At 43.3% G+C, this 21,590-nt stretch overlaps 1 protein-coding gene across 10 annotated transcripts in view; it reads right to left on the bottom strand.

Moving 5' to 3' along the window:
- Positions 1-21,590, bottom strand: part of CFH (complement factor H) — a 463,465-nt gene that overhangs the window by 171,922 nt on the left and 269,953 nt on the right. For 9 of the 10 annotated variants that reach the window (XM_030205903.1, XM_030205897.1, XM_030205902.1 and 6 more), the window contains 2 exons: positions 13,110-13,163; positions 1,767-1,835 (listed from right to left, as the gene is read on the bottom strand). In XM_030205903.1, coding sequence (XP_030061763.1) covers positions 1,767-1,835; positions 13,110-13,163 — 123 coding nt within the window. The remainder of the gene's footprint in view (positions 1-1,766; positions 1,836-13,109; positions 13,164-21,590) is intronic. The other variant, XM_030205899.1, reaches the window with a different exon arrangement.

Genomic DNA, 21,590 nt, shown 5'->3' with positions numbered 1-21,590 from the left:
CCGCTGGGGGGGGGTGCCGCACGCCGGTCAGCGTCGTTCGTTTCCATGCTCCCTCTACCCTGGGCAGAGGGAGCATGGAAACGAACAACACTGACCGGCGCGCGGCACCCCCCCCAGCGGTGTGCACCAGGGAGGGTTCTTTCGCCGGGGTGGGGTCGCGCTGCATGGGGGGGCACTGCACCCGGGGGGCGGTGCGCATCGGCGATCCACCCCGGGTGTCAGCGCCCCTCGGAACGCCACTGAGACTGATTATCAAGAAATCGAAATACGAAAGAGCAACCCCACTGCTTGAAACACTACATTGGCTAGCAGTCAAGGCAAAAATATTTTTCAAAGCAAGCACCCTAATCTTCAAGATACTATTTGGATTGGCACCCAAATATATGCTTAACATGAGTGACCTATCCTCATGAAATGCCAGCCCAGTAAACAGAAACTACCTAGTCTTACATCTACCCAACTGCAAAAACACCATCTACAAAACTATCTACACAGCAGGATTTAGCTATCAGGATTCAAAATGATGGAATTCAATACCAAAAACCATAAGAAGCATCACAAATCTCCTCCAATTCAGAAAATAAATGAAATCCTACCTCTTAAAAAAAATTCTACAGCTAATCACAATGATATCGTCATCTTCCTTTACTATATGAATAAACGTCACCAAAACTCTACAACTGAACACAAAAGCTACCACTACCTTCTCCTCTTCAAATCTATCTCTTCAAAAACTCTATGAATAACCACACAAACTATAGATGCCCTCTCCACATTGCACAACACTAGTGTAACTTCACCAAAATATAAATTGTATACCACTTTGAACCAAAATTTTATTTTTGGATAATAGTGGGATACAAGAATGCATAAATAAAATAAATACTTAAAGGTATGCATAATTAAGTCACTCTGTGGATGTCCATGTGTTTGAATACTCCTAAGACGATGTTTGACCCAGAAGCAGTGGCCTTTATGGATTGAAGTTTGCTTTTTTTATGTGCCCATAACTCTTCCTGAAGCATAAATGTACTGTGCCTTAACTGTGGCGTGCCGTATAGACTGATCTTTGTAAGGATCATCTTCTTACTAATAAAGACAAATGTGTTTTTAAAACCACAGGTTTTTCATAATCTGGATGTGAAAGGTAATTCTATAATTAGGTGCCCCTTGTGCTTGTAAATATAAAGAATGCTAGCACTTACATGCATAAGTGTACACTTACCCTTAAAATGCCAGAAGGGTAGCTAAAGTGCTATTCTGTAACAATGTACATGAGTGGCATAGCATATAAATAGCGTATATACACAGGTAGAGTATGGACGGGGCTTCCAGTTACACACATATCTTACAGAATACTGTCAGTTACATGCATCCTGCTGCATTTACATTACCATAGTTATGCCAGGCATGTAAATGTAAGGTGTGCCAATTCTATAATTGAATCTGGGCATCCAGATATCTTTATAAAATAGGCTCTCACTGTGCAACAATGGAGTACCTAAACGGAGGCACCCACTTATAGAATCGCCCCCTTATTGCCCAGTTTTAGCATATTTCTGGGTTCAGACAGTGGTTTTCTTCTGTCTATTCCTTGTCTGCACAGCACAGGAAAGTGTTACCCTTGTACAATTAAGGATGCATCTCCACTATAAACAGCAAATGACTGATTACTGACTACATAAAAGCCTAAAACCCATGCAAGATCTACCTCAACATAACATGTGGTTGTACAATTACAGGGTGCACACAGTGACATCAGTTACCTGAAAGACTTGTATCATTAGTATTAGTCCTATTAGCACTGTCTGTTGGGAGCTTAGAAGGCTTCTTAACTGGAAAAAAAAAGAACATAACAATATCATTACCCTCAAATCCTAATATTATAAGCACTGATAATCATTATTGTAAACAAATTGGGGTCAATTTTCAAAAAGCACTTGGATGTTTGGCCAGCACCGAATGTCCAAATGACTTTGTTTATCCATTTTTGGCAAAAGTACACATATACCCCTGGATTCTATATATTTATTCATCTTCTAAAATTCTTGGCATTATATTGGATTCTTCTCTTTCCTTAGAGACTCAGGTAAATCATTTAACTCAAATTGCCTTTTTAAAAGTAGTCAGTTGCATCGTATTAGACGGTATTTTGGCAAATCCCATTTTGCCATCTTAATGCAAGCTTGTATTTTGAGCCACCTAGATTATTACAATGCCCTTTAGTCATCTCTTACTGTGAAATTACATCTTAAATTATAATTATTACAGAATACAGCTGTCAAACATTCTGGGCCTTAAAAAAATCTGACAGTTGAACTGCTGCTCTTGTTTCTGTACATTGGCTTCCAATTTATTTCAGAGTTTTATTTAAATTAGCTTGCTTAATTTTTAAAATGTTTGATGGTTCAGCTCCTGATTTTCTTAATTTGACCTCTTTTTGTTCATGGAGTTTTGAGAGTGAGAGATTCATTCTGTCTGTTACTGCCTTCTTTTCTAGGCGTTAGATGTAACCAGATCTTGGAGTTGTCTTTTTGCTTCCAGGTCCACATTTTTGGCTTTCACTTCCTATGGATCTTCTTAAGTCTTCTAGTCATTTCTCTTTCTGAAACAAATTAGTGGCCCTTTTACTAAGCCACGTAGGCACCTACACGTGCTCAACATGAGTCAATTTTGAAAATGTGGTGAAGGCGGTTAGCTTAGCAGAGTTTAAAAAGGGGTTGGACGGTTTCCTAAAGGACAAGTCCATAAACCGCTACTAAACGGACTTGGAAAAATCCAAAATTCCAGGAATAATATGTATAGAATGTTTGTACGTTCGGGAAGCTTGCCAGGTGCCCTTGGCCTGGATTGGCCGCTGTCGTGGACAAGATGCTGGGCTCGATGGACCCTTGGTCTTTTCCCAGTATGGCATTACTTATGTACTTACTAATGTACTTATGTACTGCCTGGCTACCGTGTGGCCTTTGTGGTAATTTCATTTTTGATGCGTGTCCACTATGCGCGCCAAAAAAAACATTTATTTTCTGGCGCACGGCAGAAACCGGGCAGTAATCATCATTCTACACATGTAGATGACTACCACACGGTTACCGCATGAGACCTTACCACTAAGTCAATGGTGGGCGGTAAGGTCTCAGACCCAAAATGGATGCACACCAATTTTAAATTTTGACTCATGTCCATTTTCGGCAAAAATGTTAAAAAGCCCTTTTTTACAGGCGTGCTGAAAAATGGATCTGCGCATGCCCAAAACACACACCTACAGTAGCGCAGCCCATTTTTCAGTGCACCTTTATAAAATGGCCCCTTCAAGACTTCTTTATTTAAACATTTTATGTCCTCACTAGTTGCTTTTTGCCGGTTATAGTTTATCCTTTGTTAACCGCATTGAACTACTGTCAAGTAGGAGTTATCGGTAAACAAGAAATACATCACATCACAAATGAGGCAATGCCCATGCAATGATTAGCATAGCTGTGCCCACTCTCCGCCCCCAAACATTCCCCAAGTGCTAAAATGCCTAAGCATACTCCGTGACAGTACATTTTAACCACTTAGTAAAACGGCCCCTAAGGTCTAGAAAGACATTTTGATAAATAGAGTGAGACAGTCTCATCCAATTCTTGTGAATTATGCACAGTCATTTCTAAAATTACCACTGAACCACTATTTTTATCTAATGATTTGCCTAGTAGCCAACAATTTGCTGACAGATTTCAACAGAAAGTTACTACTATTGCTTCATCTTTCGATTCTTCAACTTTCCCTATTGTAGACAGAGATTTTGATCCTAGCCCATCCTGGGATACTTTTTCAGAAGTTATATCATTACAGGTTTCAGAAGCTTCAAATCCCTCAATAATACTTCTTGCCCTCTGAATATCTGTTTCATCCCAGTTATGAAAGCTTTGGGAAATGGCATTGCTCCAATTTTTACTTGTGTTTTAAACAAATCGCTTTGTGAAGGAGTAGTACCATCTGCGCTAAAAAAAGCAATTGTGAGGCCACTTTTTAAAAATGCCAAAGTTGATCAATTCACACTGGTAATTATCATCCTATTTCTTCACTACCTTTTCTAGTGAAAGTGCTTGAGAAAATAGTATTATCTCAGTTACAATCCTTTATTGATGAGAAGGGTATTCTGGACCTTTATCAGTTTGGTTTTCATTTCAAACATAATACTAAATCCCTGTTATTATCTGTATTTAATACTATAGACTCCAGGTTTGATAAAGGGGTAGACTATCTGATGTTACATTAGACCAGTGATTTATAACCTTTTTCATCTCACGGCACACTGGCAAGGTGCAAAAATTGTCAAGGCACACTATCAGTTTTTTAAGGATATATAATTTATTATTTAACAAACAAGAATTAAGATTGTGATTAAATTTCAGTAACTAGATTTTTAATCATTGTTTTATTTTTATAGCTGAATATTTTTATTGAAGACACAAGTTGGCAAAAGAGCAACAATACACTTCAAAGATAATGAAATTATTACAAATAACATGCATTGAAAAACAATTTTAAAGTGAATACCCCTCTGACCCTCCCTGTCCCCCCCCCCCCCCCACACACACACACACAGTGCTGGTGGTGATAACAACCCTTCACTGCATTCAATCTGTAGGCCTCACTGGGCACACATTTATAGAACTACCCCTGTAATGACAAAGTAATGAGATCAAACCAAATGGACACAATTTGAATGTCACACAATTTTCACTATGTAATAATCTGGTTAAAACGTGTGATGAGAACTAGCAAACTGCTGCAGGAACACACACATCAAACCCAAGGACTCACCATAACTGAGCCAGTTGACAACATATGGCGAAGTTAAAATATATTTGGTATGAAGTCTCTATTAACTTCCTCATGATATCTGGGCACACAAACTGGGGAATTTAGCATCTGTTTTTCCCCTCACCTTTTTCCCTGTAGCAGCAAGGCCACCAAGAGACTAGGCTAGGCCCAGGGCAAGGCCGCCCAGCCTCCCCCCTGCCTCTGCCCCCCCCTCGCCGCTCCCCCCACCGCTGCAGTCCGCGGTCTCACCTGCCCCTGCGTCCACGGCTCCGGGCCCCCTTCATTCAAAGCGGCAGTCACAGATCACGTCTCTTCTGGCCTTCCCTCCCTGTGTCCCACCCTCATCTGATGTAACTTCCAGTTTCCGTGAGGGCAGGACACAGGGAGGGAAGGCCAGAAGAGAGGCGTTCTGCGACTGCCGCTTTGAATGAAGGGGGCCAAGAGCCATGGAGGCAGGCAGGTGAGACCCGCGGACTGCAGCACCGGCGGCTTGACCCCGGCGCCGGGCCCCCCTTGGAGGCCCGGGCCCAGGGAATTTTGCCCCCCCTCTCGGCGGCCTTGTGTAGCAGTCAGTGGGCAGCGATTTACACAGCCTGCTTATGCCAACCCAAGCCCTCTCTGATGATTTCTGCCTATGCAGAAGCAGGAAGTTATGTCAGAAAGAAGACTCAGGGGCTGGCACTAGCAGTTTGTCTGAATCGCTGCCCACTGGCAGTTTGTCTGTTCTGGGAATTTCCAGATCAGTTTGGAGTTTGTTTAAATCTTTGATATCTGACTGACAATTTGAGGTCTGTACTGGTTCTGACCACTCAAACTGGAAAGATATCCATTCAGATGTGCCACAAAGCTCATCAGTATCTGTCCTGCTTTGTCATATATATGTGGCACCAATTTGTAGAGTTTTAGGTACATTAATATTTCTGCATTGATATTCAGGGTTGTTTTTCCTATTTCAATTTCAATCTCTGATTCTTTGTTATCCTTATATTTAAGGGCATTAAATTTGTGGTTGTCCACTAACAAACTTAGGGGCTCTTTTAGTAAGCTGTGGTACAAGGGGCCTGATTAGCATGTGGGTTTCCTCGTATGCTGAAGTCACTTTTAGCACACCTGTAAAATGGCTGCATTTCCATTTGTCCCATTAATGACCAGGTGCTCATTTCCAAATTATCACATGAGCCCTTGATGACATCTGTATAAATTAACCCTGGATATTCAGTGTCGGTGCCAGACATGGTCTGGCATTGAATATCTGGGGCTAATTTCTGATTGATGCGGTAAGCATTTTTTTTTTTTTAATATTGACTGGAGAGTATTTTGCTTGGTTTATTTTCAGTTTCTTTTCCTCTATTCTGGTGGTTTTTGTATATTAATAAGTAGCATGTGTTTCCACCAGCCTCTTATTTTCTTGCTTACTCATTACAATGATCATACTGTGTGGTGTGCTTACAGGTGTTCTAACAATTGCATCACAGGGCCCATAGTTCTCATTATAGACATATTTGACATGTTATGCAGCTTTTTGTACTATATGATGCACATATTTCTGGCCTACACATACATGAGAGATATTGGGTAGGAAAATAACTCTTATCTCTGCCTGCAGCTTCTTCTGTATCCTAGAGGCTTACAGGCTGGCCATTTTTCCATCCTCTGAGTAGAGGGTGGCCTCCTCACCCAGGATCAACATACAGAACTACTCCAAATCTTCCTCCTTGAAATTATTCTGGTGTGCAGGGGGCACCATGATGGCCTAATGTGCCTCCCAGATACAGAGGACATTAGATTGGATAAGGCATCAGTTGTTTGTGTGCTGCATATACCTCCATATGGGTGACATACTCTTGGAAACTTGGTGGCATGTACCGGGATATGTGTGACATAGGCCCAGTTATATTGCAGTCTGTGCCCAAATATTTAGCAACATGTTCCTAGGTATGTGCTACCACCTACACAGGCACATGCTTCCAGATATTCAGGCATAGAACCGGTTATGGGTTTTGATACTTGGATGCATAAAATCCCTCTACAATCACAACTCGGGCATTCGGCACACACTCAGACGTATCAACCCTCGCCCCCTTCAATACCACACTACGAGCCGTATCTTCGATAGAATTGGATTTATTTTGGCCGCAGCCAGGAACATCAAAATCGTTACAACTTAAACAAATTACATTACATCTTCTAATAATCATTATGCCAGCATTTGCATTTCTACCCGGGTACACAGCTTCTACACGTAGTTGCATATTCTTGGACAGGCAGTACCATATTTATTTAGTGGCCAATATTCATTGATGGAAGTTTGGTAAGGCGCTTATACTGATTTTTAATGGTGTCGCTTTAGAACTATCATGAGTTGACAAGGACAGCCAGCTATCTGGGTATTTTCAATCCTTAGCCAGAAATGTTTTCTTAGATTGAAAATCTCAGCTATTTGGCTCAAGTGGAGAGGAGTGGCCTAGTGGTTAGAGCACTGCTCTTGTAATCCAGTGGTGGCCAGTTCGAATCCCAGCACTGCTTCTTGTGATCTTGGGCAAGTCACTTAACCCTCCATTGCCTCAGGTACAAACTTAGATTGTGAGCCCTCGTGGGACAGAGAAATATCCAGTATACCTGAATGTAACTCACCTTGAGCTACTACTGAAAAAGGTGTGAACAAAATCTAAATAAATAAAAATGGGGAGGGTGCTGAAGCTGCTGTAGTTTTTCTGGTTTATTCAATACTTATGCTGCATACCAAGAGGAAAGGGGTCATGAAGGTTGTTCCCTCTGCAACCCTGAGGACGGCCCCAAGCCAGTATATGATAGACTAATTTACTATTGGGACCCATTTACAAATTGGAGTAGTGAGTCCTGCTTTGGGGTTGGGCTGGTTAGGGAGAGCCTACCTTTTTGGGACATGATAGGACCCTTTTGCCTCCAGAGCCTAATAATCCACGGTGTCCGGCGATCGTGTTGGTGATTGTTCTTGATCTATCTGCTGCTTTTCACACTGTTGATCACTACCTACTCCTTGATGCATTGCCCTCGCTTGGATTTCAGGGCTCTGTTCTTTCTTGGTTTTCTTCTTATCTCTCCCATCACACTTTTAGTGTTTGCTCTGGTGGTCAAGTCTCAGCCTGCCTGTCTGACATTGTTGCCTGGATGTCTTACCGCCATCTGAAACTAAACATGGCCAAGACTGAGCTTCTTATCTTTTCCTCTAAACCTCTCATCTTCCCTCATTCTCTATCTCTGTGGATAATACTCTCATCCTCTCTGTCTCATCAGTTTGTAACCATGGATTATCTTTGACTCCTCTCTATTTCTCTGCACATATTCAACAGACCGCTAAAACCTGTCATAAATTTCTCAATAATATCACCAAAATTCATCCCTACCTTTATGAGCACACTACCAAATGCCTTATCCACACTCTTATTACCTCCCGCATAGACTACTGCAACTTGCTTCTCACAGGTCTCCCACTAATCCATTTTTCTCCCCTTCAACTTGTTCATAATACTGCTGCACAACTTATATTCTGCCAGTGTCACTATGCTCATATCAGCCCTCTCCTTAAGTCACTTCATTGGATCCCTATCCATTTCTGCATACAGTTCAAACTCCTCTTATTGACTTACAAGTGCATTCACTCTGCAGCTCCTCAGTACCTCTCCACTCCTCAGTAGCTCTCCCTACACTCCTCCCCAGGAACTCCATTCATTGGGTAAATCTCTCTTATCTGTACCCTTCTCCACTTTCAACTCCAGACTCTGTTCCTTTTGTCTTGCTGCACCATATGCCTGGAACAGAATGTCAAGCTTCATCTCTGTATGTCAAGCTTCGTCTCTGGCCATCTTCAAATCTAGGCTTAAAGCACACCTTTTTGAGGCTGCTTTTAACTCCTAACTAACTCTTATTCACTTGTTCAGTACCCATGTCTGTTCTGTCATTCACACCTTAAGTAATTCCCTTATCTTTTATTTGTCCTGTTTGTCTGTCATGATTAGATTATAAACTCTGTCGAGCAGAGACTGTCTTTTGCATGTTCAAGTGTACAGTGCTGCACAAGTCTAGTAATGCTATAGCAATGATAAGTAGTAGTTGTCAGATGGGAAGGTACATGCTGTGGAAATTGCTGTGTTGCAGCTCCCTGAGGAGGGTGTCACATTGGAGGAGATTGTTAATGGAGAAGCAGAGAAGAATGACCCTGCAGGGATTACCCTTGAAGTCTGGAAAGCCCTTCAAAATTTGACCGTTATTGTGACCAGATCCACAGGAGAGGTAACTGCTTTGCTGAATAAAGTGGATGAGTTGGCTAAGACTGTGGAGACGGTTAAGATGGAAAATTCTAGCAAAACTGAGCAGGTTCAGGGGGAGCTTAAAGGTTTTCAGGACTTTAAATTGACTGTTGTGAAAGATCAATTATTAATCCATAGGAAGAATGAGCAGATGGAGAACTTTACTAGAAGACTGAATTTACGTTCATTGAATTTTCCTAGATCTCCTGAGGTATCATCTTTGGATACCTTAAAGAGATATTTGATAGAAATTTTGCATTATTCCACTGAAGTGATTCCTTTTTTAAACAAGATTTATTATTTACCAGTTTCTACAAGAAACACCCAAGGAGACCTGAAAGGAGAGCAGGGTCTGGATATACAACTAGATGTGAATAATCTATAACTGAAAACATACACTGAAATAGATACTTCGATGGTTTCATTTGTGTTTGAACAAGATTTTAATGCTGTATTGAGATTTTATTTCCATCAATTACAGGCCCTCTTCTATGGACAAAAAGTTTGAATTTATTCAGATGTGACTAAAAGAACCCAAGAAAGGAGAAAAATGTTTCTTGCTATGAGGCAAGGGACTAGAGTACTAGGACAACATTTTCATTAGTATACCCCTGTAAATGCTTAGTTAGATTCGCTGGTACTAAATATGTCTTTTTCACTCCAGAACAATTAATAGCTTTTTTTAGATTAGATAAAGATCATGCAAGGATGATTAATATTAGGCATGATATTTAGTAAGGGTGATATGTCTTGCTAAGTTTTATGTATAAACTAGTAAAAAAAGGCCCGTTTCTGACACAAAGGAAACGGGCGCTAGCAAGGTTTTCCTCAGAGTGTGTATGTTTGAGAGAGTGTGTGTAAGAATGAGAGTGTGTGCCAGGGGCCCCCCTCCCTCCCTCTTCCAGTTCCAGTGTCACCCCTTCCTCCTTGTTCCAGGGTCATCACCCCCCCCCCTCCCTCCAAGTTCCAGGGTCGTCCCCCGCTTTTTTTTTCAAGTTTTTGTACATGTGGTGCATTTCCCCCCTCCTCCCCCCTCGTCCCCTCCTCCCCTCTCCTCTAAGTTCCAGACCCCACTCCCCTCTCCCCCCGAGTTCCAGGCCCCCTCCCTCCCTCCCCTGAGTTCCAGGCCCCCCTCCCTCCCTCTCTCCCCCCACCAGTTCCAGACCCCCCTCCCTTCATCCCTCCCCCTTGAGTTCCAGACCCCCCTCCCTCCTTCCCTCCCCCTGAGTTCCAGACCCCCCTCCCTGCCTCCTTCCCTCTGATTTCCAGTTCCTGACCCCTGGACCCCCTTGCCACGACCCTCTCGAGCCCCCCTTCCAGCCGCCAACCCTCCCCCGCCACCGTCGCACACAAACAGATTCAAACTTGATCAGATCATTCGTCCATGCTGCGAGGCCAAGAAGAGGACTTCGGCTGGCAGGGGTTGGGGTCACCAGCCAGCACAGGTATGCGATGGTGGCGGAGGAGGGTTGGCAGCGGGAAGGGGGGCTTGAGAGTATCACGGCAGGGGGGTCCAGGGGTCAGGAACTTGGAGGGGGGTCTGGAAATCGCAGGGAGGGAGGAGGGGTGTGGAAATCGGAGGGAGAGAGGTGGGGTCTGGAACTCGTTGAGGGGGGGAGAGTGGATCAGCTGTGAGGGTTTTTTTCCTTGGGTTCGCGTCATAATGGGTCCAGTAACGTCAGCCAGGACTTTGGAGCCTAGCAGACCAAGAAGTCATGGACAAAGGCAGCAAGACAGAACATTGGAGGTGAGAATTATTATATAGGATTTCCTTTACTTAACCTGATTTGTTTGTCCTATTTACCTACCCTTCTCTTATAGTGGTCTAAAGAAGAGTGTTAATTACTTTACCCCTCCCCCATTTTACAAACCCACACTAGCGGCTGCCGTACGGTAATACCAACAGAGCCCATTCAAAGTGAATGAGCTGTGTTGGCATTACCGTATGGTTTTGTAAAATGGGGGGGGTTAATGTTTGTATTTCCGTAGGTTTATATATCTCTGTGTTTCTGTATCAAGAGATATCTTGAAATTAATTTTGAAATGTTTATAAATAAATAATAATAATGAAAACTTTTATTTGTCTTTTTTTCCACATCCAGATAAGCCACCATTCACAAGATTTTGGAATACCAGCTCCATAGCATTTAAGCATTTAGGGAGGAATTCTATAAATGGCTTCAGGAAGGTCCACACTAAACTAGTTTTCTGCACAGCGTAGCATACTAGCTTAGCGCAGATCTTGGACTTATACTTACTGAAACCTATTGTAAATGTGGCACGCAACTAATAGCAGTTGAGCGTGTAAATCACCCTATTCTATAACATTGCATCTAATTTCTGGGAACACCACTGATTGCTCATGCCTCAACCATGGCCACACCTCTTTTTGTGTTGCACACTTAAAATTTAGGTGCACATTTTATAGAATAGGGTGGAGGGAAGATCTGCATGTAAACCCAAATGAGTGCCAATTAACACCAATTACTGATTGTTTCTGGTTTCTGTGTCCAAATTTGGGCAACCTATATAGAATCTGGGTGTCAATGTATAAAATCACTAGCCATTTTCAAAACAAAAGATTTATGCTATGAGTACTGCTGCTAAACACAAATACTTTTGAATATCAGGCCTATAGAATACATCAGCAGATAATCACCATTTGGTCTATTCAGGCTACACGTTTATACCTGACTTTTCAATCTGTAGTATTCTCCCTCATTCCTCTATTACTGAAGTCGTGTGTTGTGCTGTGTTATCAAGGATTTCTCTCTCGCCAATTCTCAATCAATTTAGATTTGCAGCGAGTTACAACATTGCAAAAAAAAAAAAAAACTGACACCAAATTTAAAAAAATTACAAATAAAATTAATAATCAAATTAAAACGTTAAACACTGATCTATTAAATAGGTTTTCAAAACTTTAAAAACAAATAATAGTTCTTCATCAGTTGCAATTCAGAAGGAAGATCATTCCAGTAATGAACCGCCAAGAAGAAAAACGATTGAAAAAAGTTTGCCTTGAAACATATATTTTTGACTGAAGGAAAGGCTAATACTAAATGATTATACTTTCTTGAAGCTGTGTTAGATCTTATCATAGTCACATACCATCCAGAAACCTGAATACCAGAGAAAGTACTTTAAAGATAATCTGAGACTTTACAGGCAACCAATATAATTCAGCCAACAAAGGATTCCTATGATCTAACCTGGTTTTTCAAAATATTAATCTAGCAACAGAATTCTGAACTAACTGAATTCTAGAAAGTTGTTTGGAAGAGAGACTCAAATATAATGAATTAACACAGTCCAAAAGTGGTAGGATTGTACAATAATCCTAAAATGTTCTTCTAAAAAGAAAGATCTTAACAAACGTAGTTGTTTTAGCATAAAATAAGCTTTCCTTATTAAGCTATTAATTTGAGGCTTCATGGGTGGAGAAGAATCCAGTATAGTTCCCAATACTTTAGAAGTATGTACTTCTTCGCCGTGCAGATTTAAGAGAAAATCTGGCATTGCGTAGCACCTGAAAAAGCTGGATATCCCACTGTTTAGCTGAGTCAAAATGATTTAGGCACATTTGCTACTAAACAAGTTAAATGTGTGATCGTCACACTTTGAATGCATGCAACAAATACAATCCAACTTTTTCCTGTTCCTTGCTTGCACCTAGATTCTTTTTATTTCTGCTTCTTCCTCTGACCATGATAAATGAATATGCTTCTTTGTGGCCACAGATTTGTGCTTTCCCCTACAGTTCATTATTATCAGACTACAGAGGCTATATACTAAAGTGTGTTATATTAAACACATCTTAATGCATATTAAGCAAGCACTTACCTTCAATACATTTGCATAATTGAATACACGGAATTAATACACAGTGACATTTACAAACTAAAAATAAATAATTTTTATTAGCTGAGCTGCATGCGATTTCATGCATAGTATGTGATAATAATTAAACCTCAAATTATAATACATCATTAAATTTCACTTAATTACCTCCATGATTTTCATCCACAGTTCCATTTGTATTTTCTTCCTCGTCTCCAACTTCTAAAATAAATTATACATGGATAGTCTAGAAATTAACCTTAAATATTAGTTTTATAAAGCTATAATGCAATATTTTTGAAAATCTTACATTGAGGGACATTTTCGATATGACGTCTAAGTCCGATTTTAAATGTTTTGCAAAAAAAACATCCAAAATCTGAATAGGAAAGAAGTTCATTTTCAAAAAAGAAAAACATCTATCTTTTGTTTTTGAAAATACTGTTTCTAACAAGGTTTTGTGCTTTGGACATTTGGTTTTTTGGTCCATTTTCAAAAAAAGAAAACCGTCCAAGTGAAAAGCTTAGAAAATCAAGCCATTGGGATGTAGGAGGGGCCAGCATTTTTAGTAGACTGGTCTCCCAGACATCCCAGGAGATAAATGGGGCACCCTAGGGAGCACTGCAGTGGACTTCAAAAACATGCTCCCAAGTACACATCTCACCATTTATCCCTTATCTTGGGCTACGTTTACTAATCCACACTAGAGGCGCGTTAGTGCTTTTAGTTCACGCTAACCATTAGCGTGTGCTAACTGTGTAGGTACCCACAATATTCCTATGGGCACCTACACAGTTAGTGCACTAAAAACACTAGCTCACCTTAGTAAACAGGACCCCTTGTCTACTGAACCCCCCAAAACCCACTGCCCACAACTGTACACCACTACAATAGGCCTTATGGGTGAAAGGGGCACCTATATGTGGGTACAGTGGTGAGTTTTGGAGGGCTCATAATTTTCACCATAAATGTGACAAGTGGAGGGAGATAGGGATCTAAGTCCCCCACGCCATGGAGCACTGCACTGCTCTGACCACTACACTACACTACTCCAGGGTTCTGCATGCTGCTTTAATAGACCTGGCTCTAACATCTGAGCCTGTTGTGGAGGGGCATAATCGAACGGGGCGCCCAAGTTTTTTTGAGGGCATCCTCGCAGGACATCCTCTTGAAGGGGCGGGGCAACCCATATTATCGAAACAAGATGGGCGTCCATCTTTCGTTTCAATAATACGGTTGGAGACGCCCAAACCTCAACATTTAGGTCGACCTTCGAGATGGTCGTCCCCGGTTTTCGGGCATAATGGAAACCGAAGTCGCCCATTTCAAAAACGACCAAATCCAACTCATTTGGTCGTGGAAGGAGCCAGCATTCGTAGTGCCCTGGTCCCCCTTACATGCCAGGACACCAACCAGGCACCCTAGGGGGCACTGCAGTGGACTAACTGATGCACTAACTGAATGGAAAAAGCCCTTCCCTTACTGATCCCTTAGCGATTCGGAAAGGAATGGGCATGCATGAAGGAAATTGTATGCAAATGAGCTGCTCACTGTTAGCTAATTTGCATATGATTTCCTTCCTAAGGAGGGGAAGCCAGTGCAGAGCAGCCAAGCGTTATGCGTGGCTGCACTGCACTGCACATGCCAAAGTCGGCTTCATACATTCAGACAAGATGCATGTACGATAGCCGTCTACAACCTTAAATAAATTGCCATCTACAACCTTAGAAAAATACAAGTCCAGGTAAAAACGTCCAAGTGCTTGTCAGGGATGTCTTTTTTTAGAGTATGGGTGAGGGACGTCTTTCGCTATGCCTCCGTCCCTGCAGGTATGTGTGAGGGATGCCCTTCGCTATGCCTCTGTCCCTGCAAGTATAGGTAAGGGACGTCCTATGCCTCCATCCCTGCAAGTATGGGTGAGGGATGTCCTTTGCTATGCCTCCATCCCTGCAATGGCACTTGAGGATGTCCAAAATGTGGACGTTTGTGAGAAGGATGTCAATGCCTGCTATGCCTCTGACACCCCCTTTATTTATTTGGATTACAAGTAGCAGCAGTGGGATTTGAGCCAGCCACCTCTGGATTGCAAGGCAAGTGCTCTAACCACTAGGATGTCCACACCTTTGCTATGCCTCTGCTGACACACACATACCTCCCCTCCCAGGGACCTGCATACTGCATACTGCTGTGATGGACTCAAGTATGACATTGTTTTTTTCAGGGTGGGAGGGAGTTAGTCACCACTGGGGGAGTCAGGGGAGGTCATCCCCGATTCCCTCCGGTGGTCATCTGGTCAGTTCACGCACCTTTTTGAGGCTTGGTCGTAACAAAAAATGGACCAAGTCGCCCAAGTGCTCGTCAGGGACGCCCTTCTTTTTTCCATTATTGCTGGAGGACATCCATCTGTTAGGCACGCCCCAGTCCCACCTTCGCTACGCCTCTGACACGCCCCCGAGAACTTTGGTCGTCCCCGCGACAGGAAGCAGTTGGGAATGCCCAAAATCGGCTTTCGATTATGCCGATTTGGGCGACCCTGAGAGAAGGATGCCCATCTCCCGATTTGTGTCGAAAGATGGGCGCCCTTCTCTTTCGAAAATAAGCCTGATAGAGGCTGCTAAATCATATTTGTATTCACATTTGTGTGGGTGGGAGGGGGTCAGTGACCACTGGGGGGTATTGGGGAGTCACCCCTGATTCCCTCCAGTGGTCATCTGGTCATTTAAGGCTCCTTTTTGTACCTTATTCGTTATAAAAACAGGTCTAGCTCAAAACCTCTTAGTTTTAATCCTAGACCCCTTTGTTTTTTATAGCTGAAAAATGTCCAAGTTTTAGGAATTCCAAGATCCCGCCCTTAACATGCCCCTGACACGCCCCGTTGTGATTTGAATGAACTTCTGATGGACTTCATAGAACAATGTCTAAAAACTGGTTTTGAAAATACCGATTTGGATGTTTTTGTGAGAAAAATGCCCAAATGAAGATTATGCCACTTTTTGACGTTTTTCTCTTTTGAAAATTAGCTCCACTGTCTTCTAAACCCATTCAACTTTTCATTCTATGACAAGAATGGGATACAAGAAGGAAATATACAAACGCATGCGTTTCATTAACTAAACACAACTGATTACTTTTAGATACATTCACAACTCTGTATTTTTCTCAGCATGTAGGTGCTTTGTTTTGCACTGGCCTCAAATGAATCTGACTGAAATTGCCCATATTACCAGATCTAAGAAGAGAGCTTCCATTCACATTAGCAATGCTAGAAAAGATAATACATTATTTGTCAGGGAAGCCTATAAATTGTTTTCCTCATTCTGAACAATAACTACCAGGAGCCAAATTAAGACAATATTCAGTTCAACATGTCCTGTCCAACTAAATAGGTTTCCAAATAGGCAACTGGAAAAATATGTATTTCCAATCTTGAATTCTTTTTGCTTAAACATGTGCCAGATAATATTGAGCCCATAGTAGAGTACATTTTTTAATATTATATTTCTTTAATTTTATTTTTATTAAGTTTCCAATAACAACCAAGAAGTATAACTTGTACAGAATATAACCCCATACTGTATATACCAGGAAGGGAAAATCATTATGGAAATCAAAAACATGATTTTATGTGTTCATCTGCCAAAGTTCACTGTAATGAGAATCCAGAATAAGAGAAGGGAGGAAAAACAAAAAAAGGAAAATTAACTAAAATGAAGAACATCATTAATGCAAGTTACAAAAATAGAGTAATTCCCCTTAGTATCCCCTCAACCCAGTTCGGAAACCAATGCCAATGATCTGTTAGTAGCCAAGAAGGCACTCAAATGTGCTGAATCCCAAAAGATATATTTTGCTAAGTGATAATGCATTAGACATTTACATGGTTATTTAAGGAAGAATGCAGCTTCCAGTTGATGAACTCTGGAGCAAAGAAGAGAAAACTGCCTCCTCCTTTGTGTTTCCCGAGAGGCATCAGGAAAAGCAGTAATTCTCACTCCTAAAAACATATTTTCCTGTAATCTAAATTAATATTGGAAACCTAAATCATACTCAGCACTTGATAAAAATGACAAGATCAAAGTTTTACATTTAGACTGTCTTTCTCCATCAATTATTCTAGAAACTTCCAATGGGTCTAAAGTTAATTCTTCCATTCTTTCACCTGCATTAGATCTAATATTAGGTAGATAATATATCCTCTTAACAGCAGGCATAACATCAACTAGTATCTGTAACAGATCCACAGTATACTTCCAAAACAATTCAACCAGTGTTCATCACTTCTGGAAACTTCAGCAGACTCAAATTTGTACTCGTGGAGGGGCATAATCGAAAGGGCATCCAAGTACGCAATAGGACGTCCTTACGAAAACGTCCAAAATCAGGCATGTATAATCGGAAAATAGTATGGGCGTTTTTCGATAATCGATTATCCCTGTAGCAAAACCACCAAATGAGGAGCGCATAAGCGTGACTAAATTGGGCGCCCTAACACGTTCGATTATCGCAGGTGCAAACGACCAAATCAGAAAGTGTGTAAAAGAATGTACATAGGTGTCCCGCAAGTACACTACATGCTGTTCTGGACATCCAGGTACGGGAAAATATGAGGAATGTTTATACGCGTCAGCTACAGAAAGATCATGCTGCTCCACCGAATATTCCTCATATGTGCCCTTTCTGGATGTCCAGAACTGCATGGAGCTATATGCATATTGTGTATATGTGAAAAGGGTCGGGTGCTTCATACTCACCTATATAAGGCAAGTTCCGCACGCATAACAACCAGGCATGCACGTCAAAGACGTCTATGCTTTCGACGGTGTCCACGTGCTGATAGGGCCATATATGGGATGGTCATCCATATATGGAGCTGTGCACGAAACGACGTCCGTCACGCAAGGACGTCCATATAAGGCACTTGTTTTCCCACACCTATTTTCAGTGTAAAAATGGCGCATTTAAGGAGGGAGCCAAATTTCACTGAGGAGGAGAGCCTGCTGCTGGTGCAGCTATGCCTTAGGCACCGGTACAGGCTCTTCATCACCCACCACCACCTGCCCCCCAGGCTCCAGGCCATGAGAGCCTGGTCCCGCATCAGGGAGAGGCTGGAGAGGTAAGTGTTTGCCCCCCCCCCCCCCTCCTGTACTTACACATATAACAGCTCCCTCCCTCTCTCATCAATGTAGCCAGTAACTGGAGTGTGCATGCAAGGATAATGAGTACTATGGGTACATACACAATCACTAATAAAATGTATGTTCTTGAAAGGACGACCATTCCCACATCCCTACAATAATGTATGTCCTTATTTAATTATTTCTTGCCTCTGAACCCCACATTTTCCCATCCCTCTTTGCAGGCTCGATGTGGCTTAGAACACATTGGAATAGTGGAAACATTATACCAATTAAACGTATACTATACTTGATAACAGAGTAATGCTAACACATATAAAGTAGTTTTACAAGCATAAATTATAATGCATACAAACGGTACTTTCTGGCCTCATGGCCACCTCTATGGCATCATCTGCATAGGAGCCAACTCGGTGGCTGCTATGGGTGCTTGAGCACCCCCAATATAGAATAAATGCCTTGTATGGATCCAGGGAGGGGTGATCTCCACTGGGGGTAGCACTTCCAAAAATTGTACAAAGGTGGCTTCTATGAATCTGGACCAATGGAGGTGACCCCCCCCCCCCCCCAACAGTGTTGACCCTCTCTCTGCTATTTGAATAACAAGTGAATGTGTGTGCAGAGGGTAAGAAGGACCATCCCCTCACTCCTGCTCTACAAACTTATATCTTACAGACGCTTTGGTGTTCACCGGGACCTGGAGTCCCTACGGAGGAGGTTCCGCCGTGTGAGGCGGGAGAGGCCCGAGCTCATCCGGGTAGTGCGACGGCACCTCAGGGCTCGCCGTAAGTATTCAAAAAGAGGACACCTGTACTGATTTGTAAATATATTTATTGATTAATGCAAATGTCCTGTACAATATGTGGCTAATAGCCAACTAATAAGTAATAACATATTTATTGGTCCCAGATCAAGGATGCAGGTTGCAGGTGCTCTCCCATGACTGTGGCTGCAACTTCCAATGACCCCCCCCCCCCCCCCCCCCCGATTGAATGAGATGACATGCCTCACTTTAGTCTCCCCCTTTCTGGAGTGGGTGGATAGTGTGTCCTGGTAGACCTGCCTGAGGCCCTACTTTTACTGGATGTCATGCCCGCCCTCACATAAAAGTAATGTGCTAAACACCCTTCCCACCACCCCCCCCCCTTAAAAACAACAAAAACACGTCACCAAACCCTCGTTGCATCTCACAATACAAACATGCTGGTCCCCAATGAGTGTAATCTGCCAACATGTCCTGTGTGTTTTTTGTCAGTGCAGCTTCCAGGGTTCCCTGTCATGTCATCTGATGCATCTCAGTCCCCCATGGGTATAGGCCATGCCTCCTCACACCTTCCCCCATCCCCTGGCTCAGGTCACCCAGCTACAGCACTATGCAAGCCATGTTGCATGTGCTCATCTCATCCATATTCTGTTTACATACACAGGGCTCCATCACCAGCAGGAGGAGCAGGCTGACGAGGACGCCCACCTGCAGGAGGAGGAGCCAGGCCAGGAGGAGGAGGAGGAGGAGGAGGAGGCAGGCCAGGAGGGGCACCTGGAGGAGGAGGAGGAGCAGCCAGGCCAGGAGGCCCACCAGGAGGAGGAGGAGGAGAACTCGGAGGAGGGGGTCCTCATCATTGATGAGGACATTCAGGAGGACCCCTCCCCACCTGCAGCTCCGTCTGAGGCATCTCCCTCCCCTCGGCCATCTCCATCCCCTGAGGCACCTCCATCGCCTCAGGCAGCGCCATCGCCTGGGCCACCTCCATCCCCTGGGCCATCATCTGTGTCCCCTGGGCCACCTCTAGTCCTTGGCCCTGCGACTGTTGTGCGGCTCCTGCAGCAGCTGGTAGATGGCCAGAACCAGGTGCTGTAGCACCTGGTAGATGGCCAGAACCAGGTGCTGCAGGAGCTACGACTCATACGGCAGGGTAATGCTGCTGCTGCTCATTACCCTGCTACAGAGGGCCTTGAGTAGAGGCCGTGGCCACCCGTCCTAGACGGGGGGGGGGGGGGGGGGGGGGGGGAGGGGAGGGGGTGACAGTGTGTATTTTGGGGGGTTGTTAGGTTGGTGGGTGGGGTGTTTGTATGTTGGGGGGGAGGAAATGTTGGAGGGGGGGTTGGGGGGATATGTAGGGGTGTTGGGGAATTTTTGTGGGGGTGTGGGGAATTTTTGTGCGGGGGGGGAATTTGTAGGGGTGGGTTTGGGGGGAATATGTTGGGGTCTGTACATAAAGATTATTTTTCACATTTTAACTAACAGTGTGTGCGTTGTGCATTACATATAACCACATGGTGCTGTTGATGTGAGAGGAGGCAGCAATATGCATTGCATGAAATGTGAAGTGTGAAAGAGAAAGCTGATGCATTTCTGTGATAATGGTGCCCATACAGAAGCCCACCTGTTCATTCCAACCTCCATGGCCCTATGTGCAGGGGAGTGGGCCGCGGAGGCTAGATGGCTATTTACTGTTGAGGGACACAAATGGCCATCCAGCCTCTCTCCCTCCCCCTTACCATACAGCCCCACAGCACAGAGTGACATTAATAATAGATTTGTTGTCTAGCATTTGTGATCTGCCAAGTACACTCTTGCACATAACCCTAGGTAGCACATACATGATGTGTCCTCAGTGTGATCACCAGACACCCTTACCCACAAGCATATCAAATTGGTGGTGGGGGGGGGGGGGGCACCAAGGACCTACAAACAGCTGCCTCATCTTTTCACATTCTATGCATCTGCAATGGTATATAGTGCTGAGGAGAAAAGGGAAAACAATGGCAAAACCATTAGATGGAGGCTTACTGCATCACAGTTGCAATATAATACAAGAGTTACAGAAGGGCACAAATAAATATGGTGTTCATTATTTGCTCACACCTTTTTTAAGTAGGAGGTCAAGGTGACCTACATTCCAGGTCTTTCCCTGTCCCAGGACTGTAAGTTTGTACCTGAGCCAATGGAGGATTAAGTGTCTTGCTCTAGATCACTAGGAACAGGAGTGGGAATTGAACAGGCAACCTTTTGAGTACAAGGCTGGTGATCTAACCACTAGGCCACAGCAGCCATCAGGTTGTAGCTACCTGCAGGTAATTTGGGTTTGGACCTGTTACCACAAACTCTCTCCCTCACCATGTCTTAAGGGCTCAGTAGGCACTACCTGTGGCCACCTTGAAACTAGTTTACAGCCTACATGTTAGAAATGTTGTTGTTCTGGAACTATGGAGGTTTGTAGGACTGTGTTCAATACTGTGCTAAAAACCTGATTTGCCTATATAGTTCCCCCTCCCTCTCCTATCAAAAGTGAGAATGGGTGGCCATTTCATAAATGGGGACTGGGGTTCAGTACACAAACAAAGGATTGAACCTACCGGGAACCAATACAGCAGCTGCAACAGCTGGCCCACAGCATTGAGGACCTGGCAGAACCACACAGTACGGGGCTGATGGACTCCAACCAGTGCACAGGAACCTGCAGAAAAGAAAGCTAAGACATGACTGCAGACTACATTCAGTGAATGCACACTC

This window comes from Microcaecilia unicolor, chromosome 6 (assembly GCF_901765095.1).
Source record: "Microcaecilia unicolor chromosome 6, aMicUni1.1, whole genome shotgun sequence".
Lineage (NCBI taxonomy): Eukaryota > Metazoa > Chordata > Amphibia > Gymnophiona > Siphonopidae > Microcaecilia > Microcaecilia unicolor.
The sequence above is the reverse complement of the archived record's forward strand: the minus strand, read 5'-3'. Positions and strand labels throughout refer to the sequence as shown.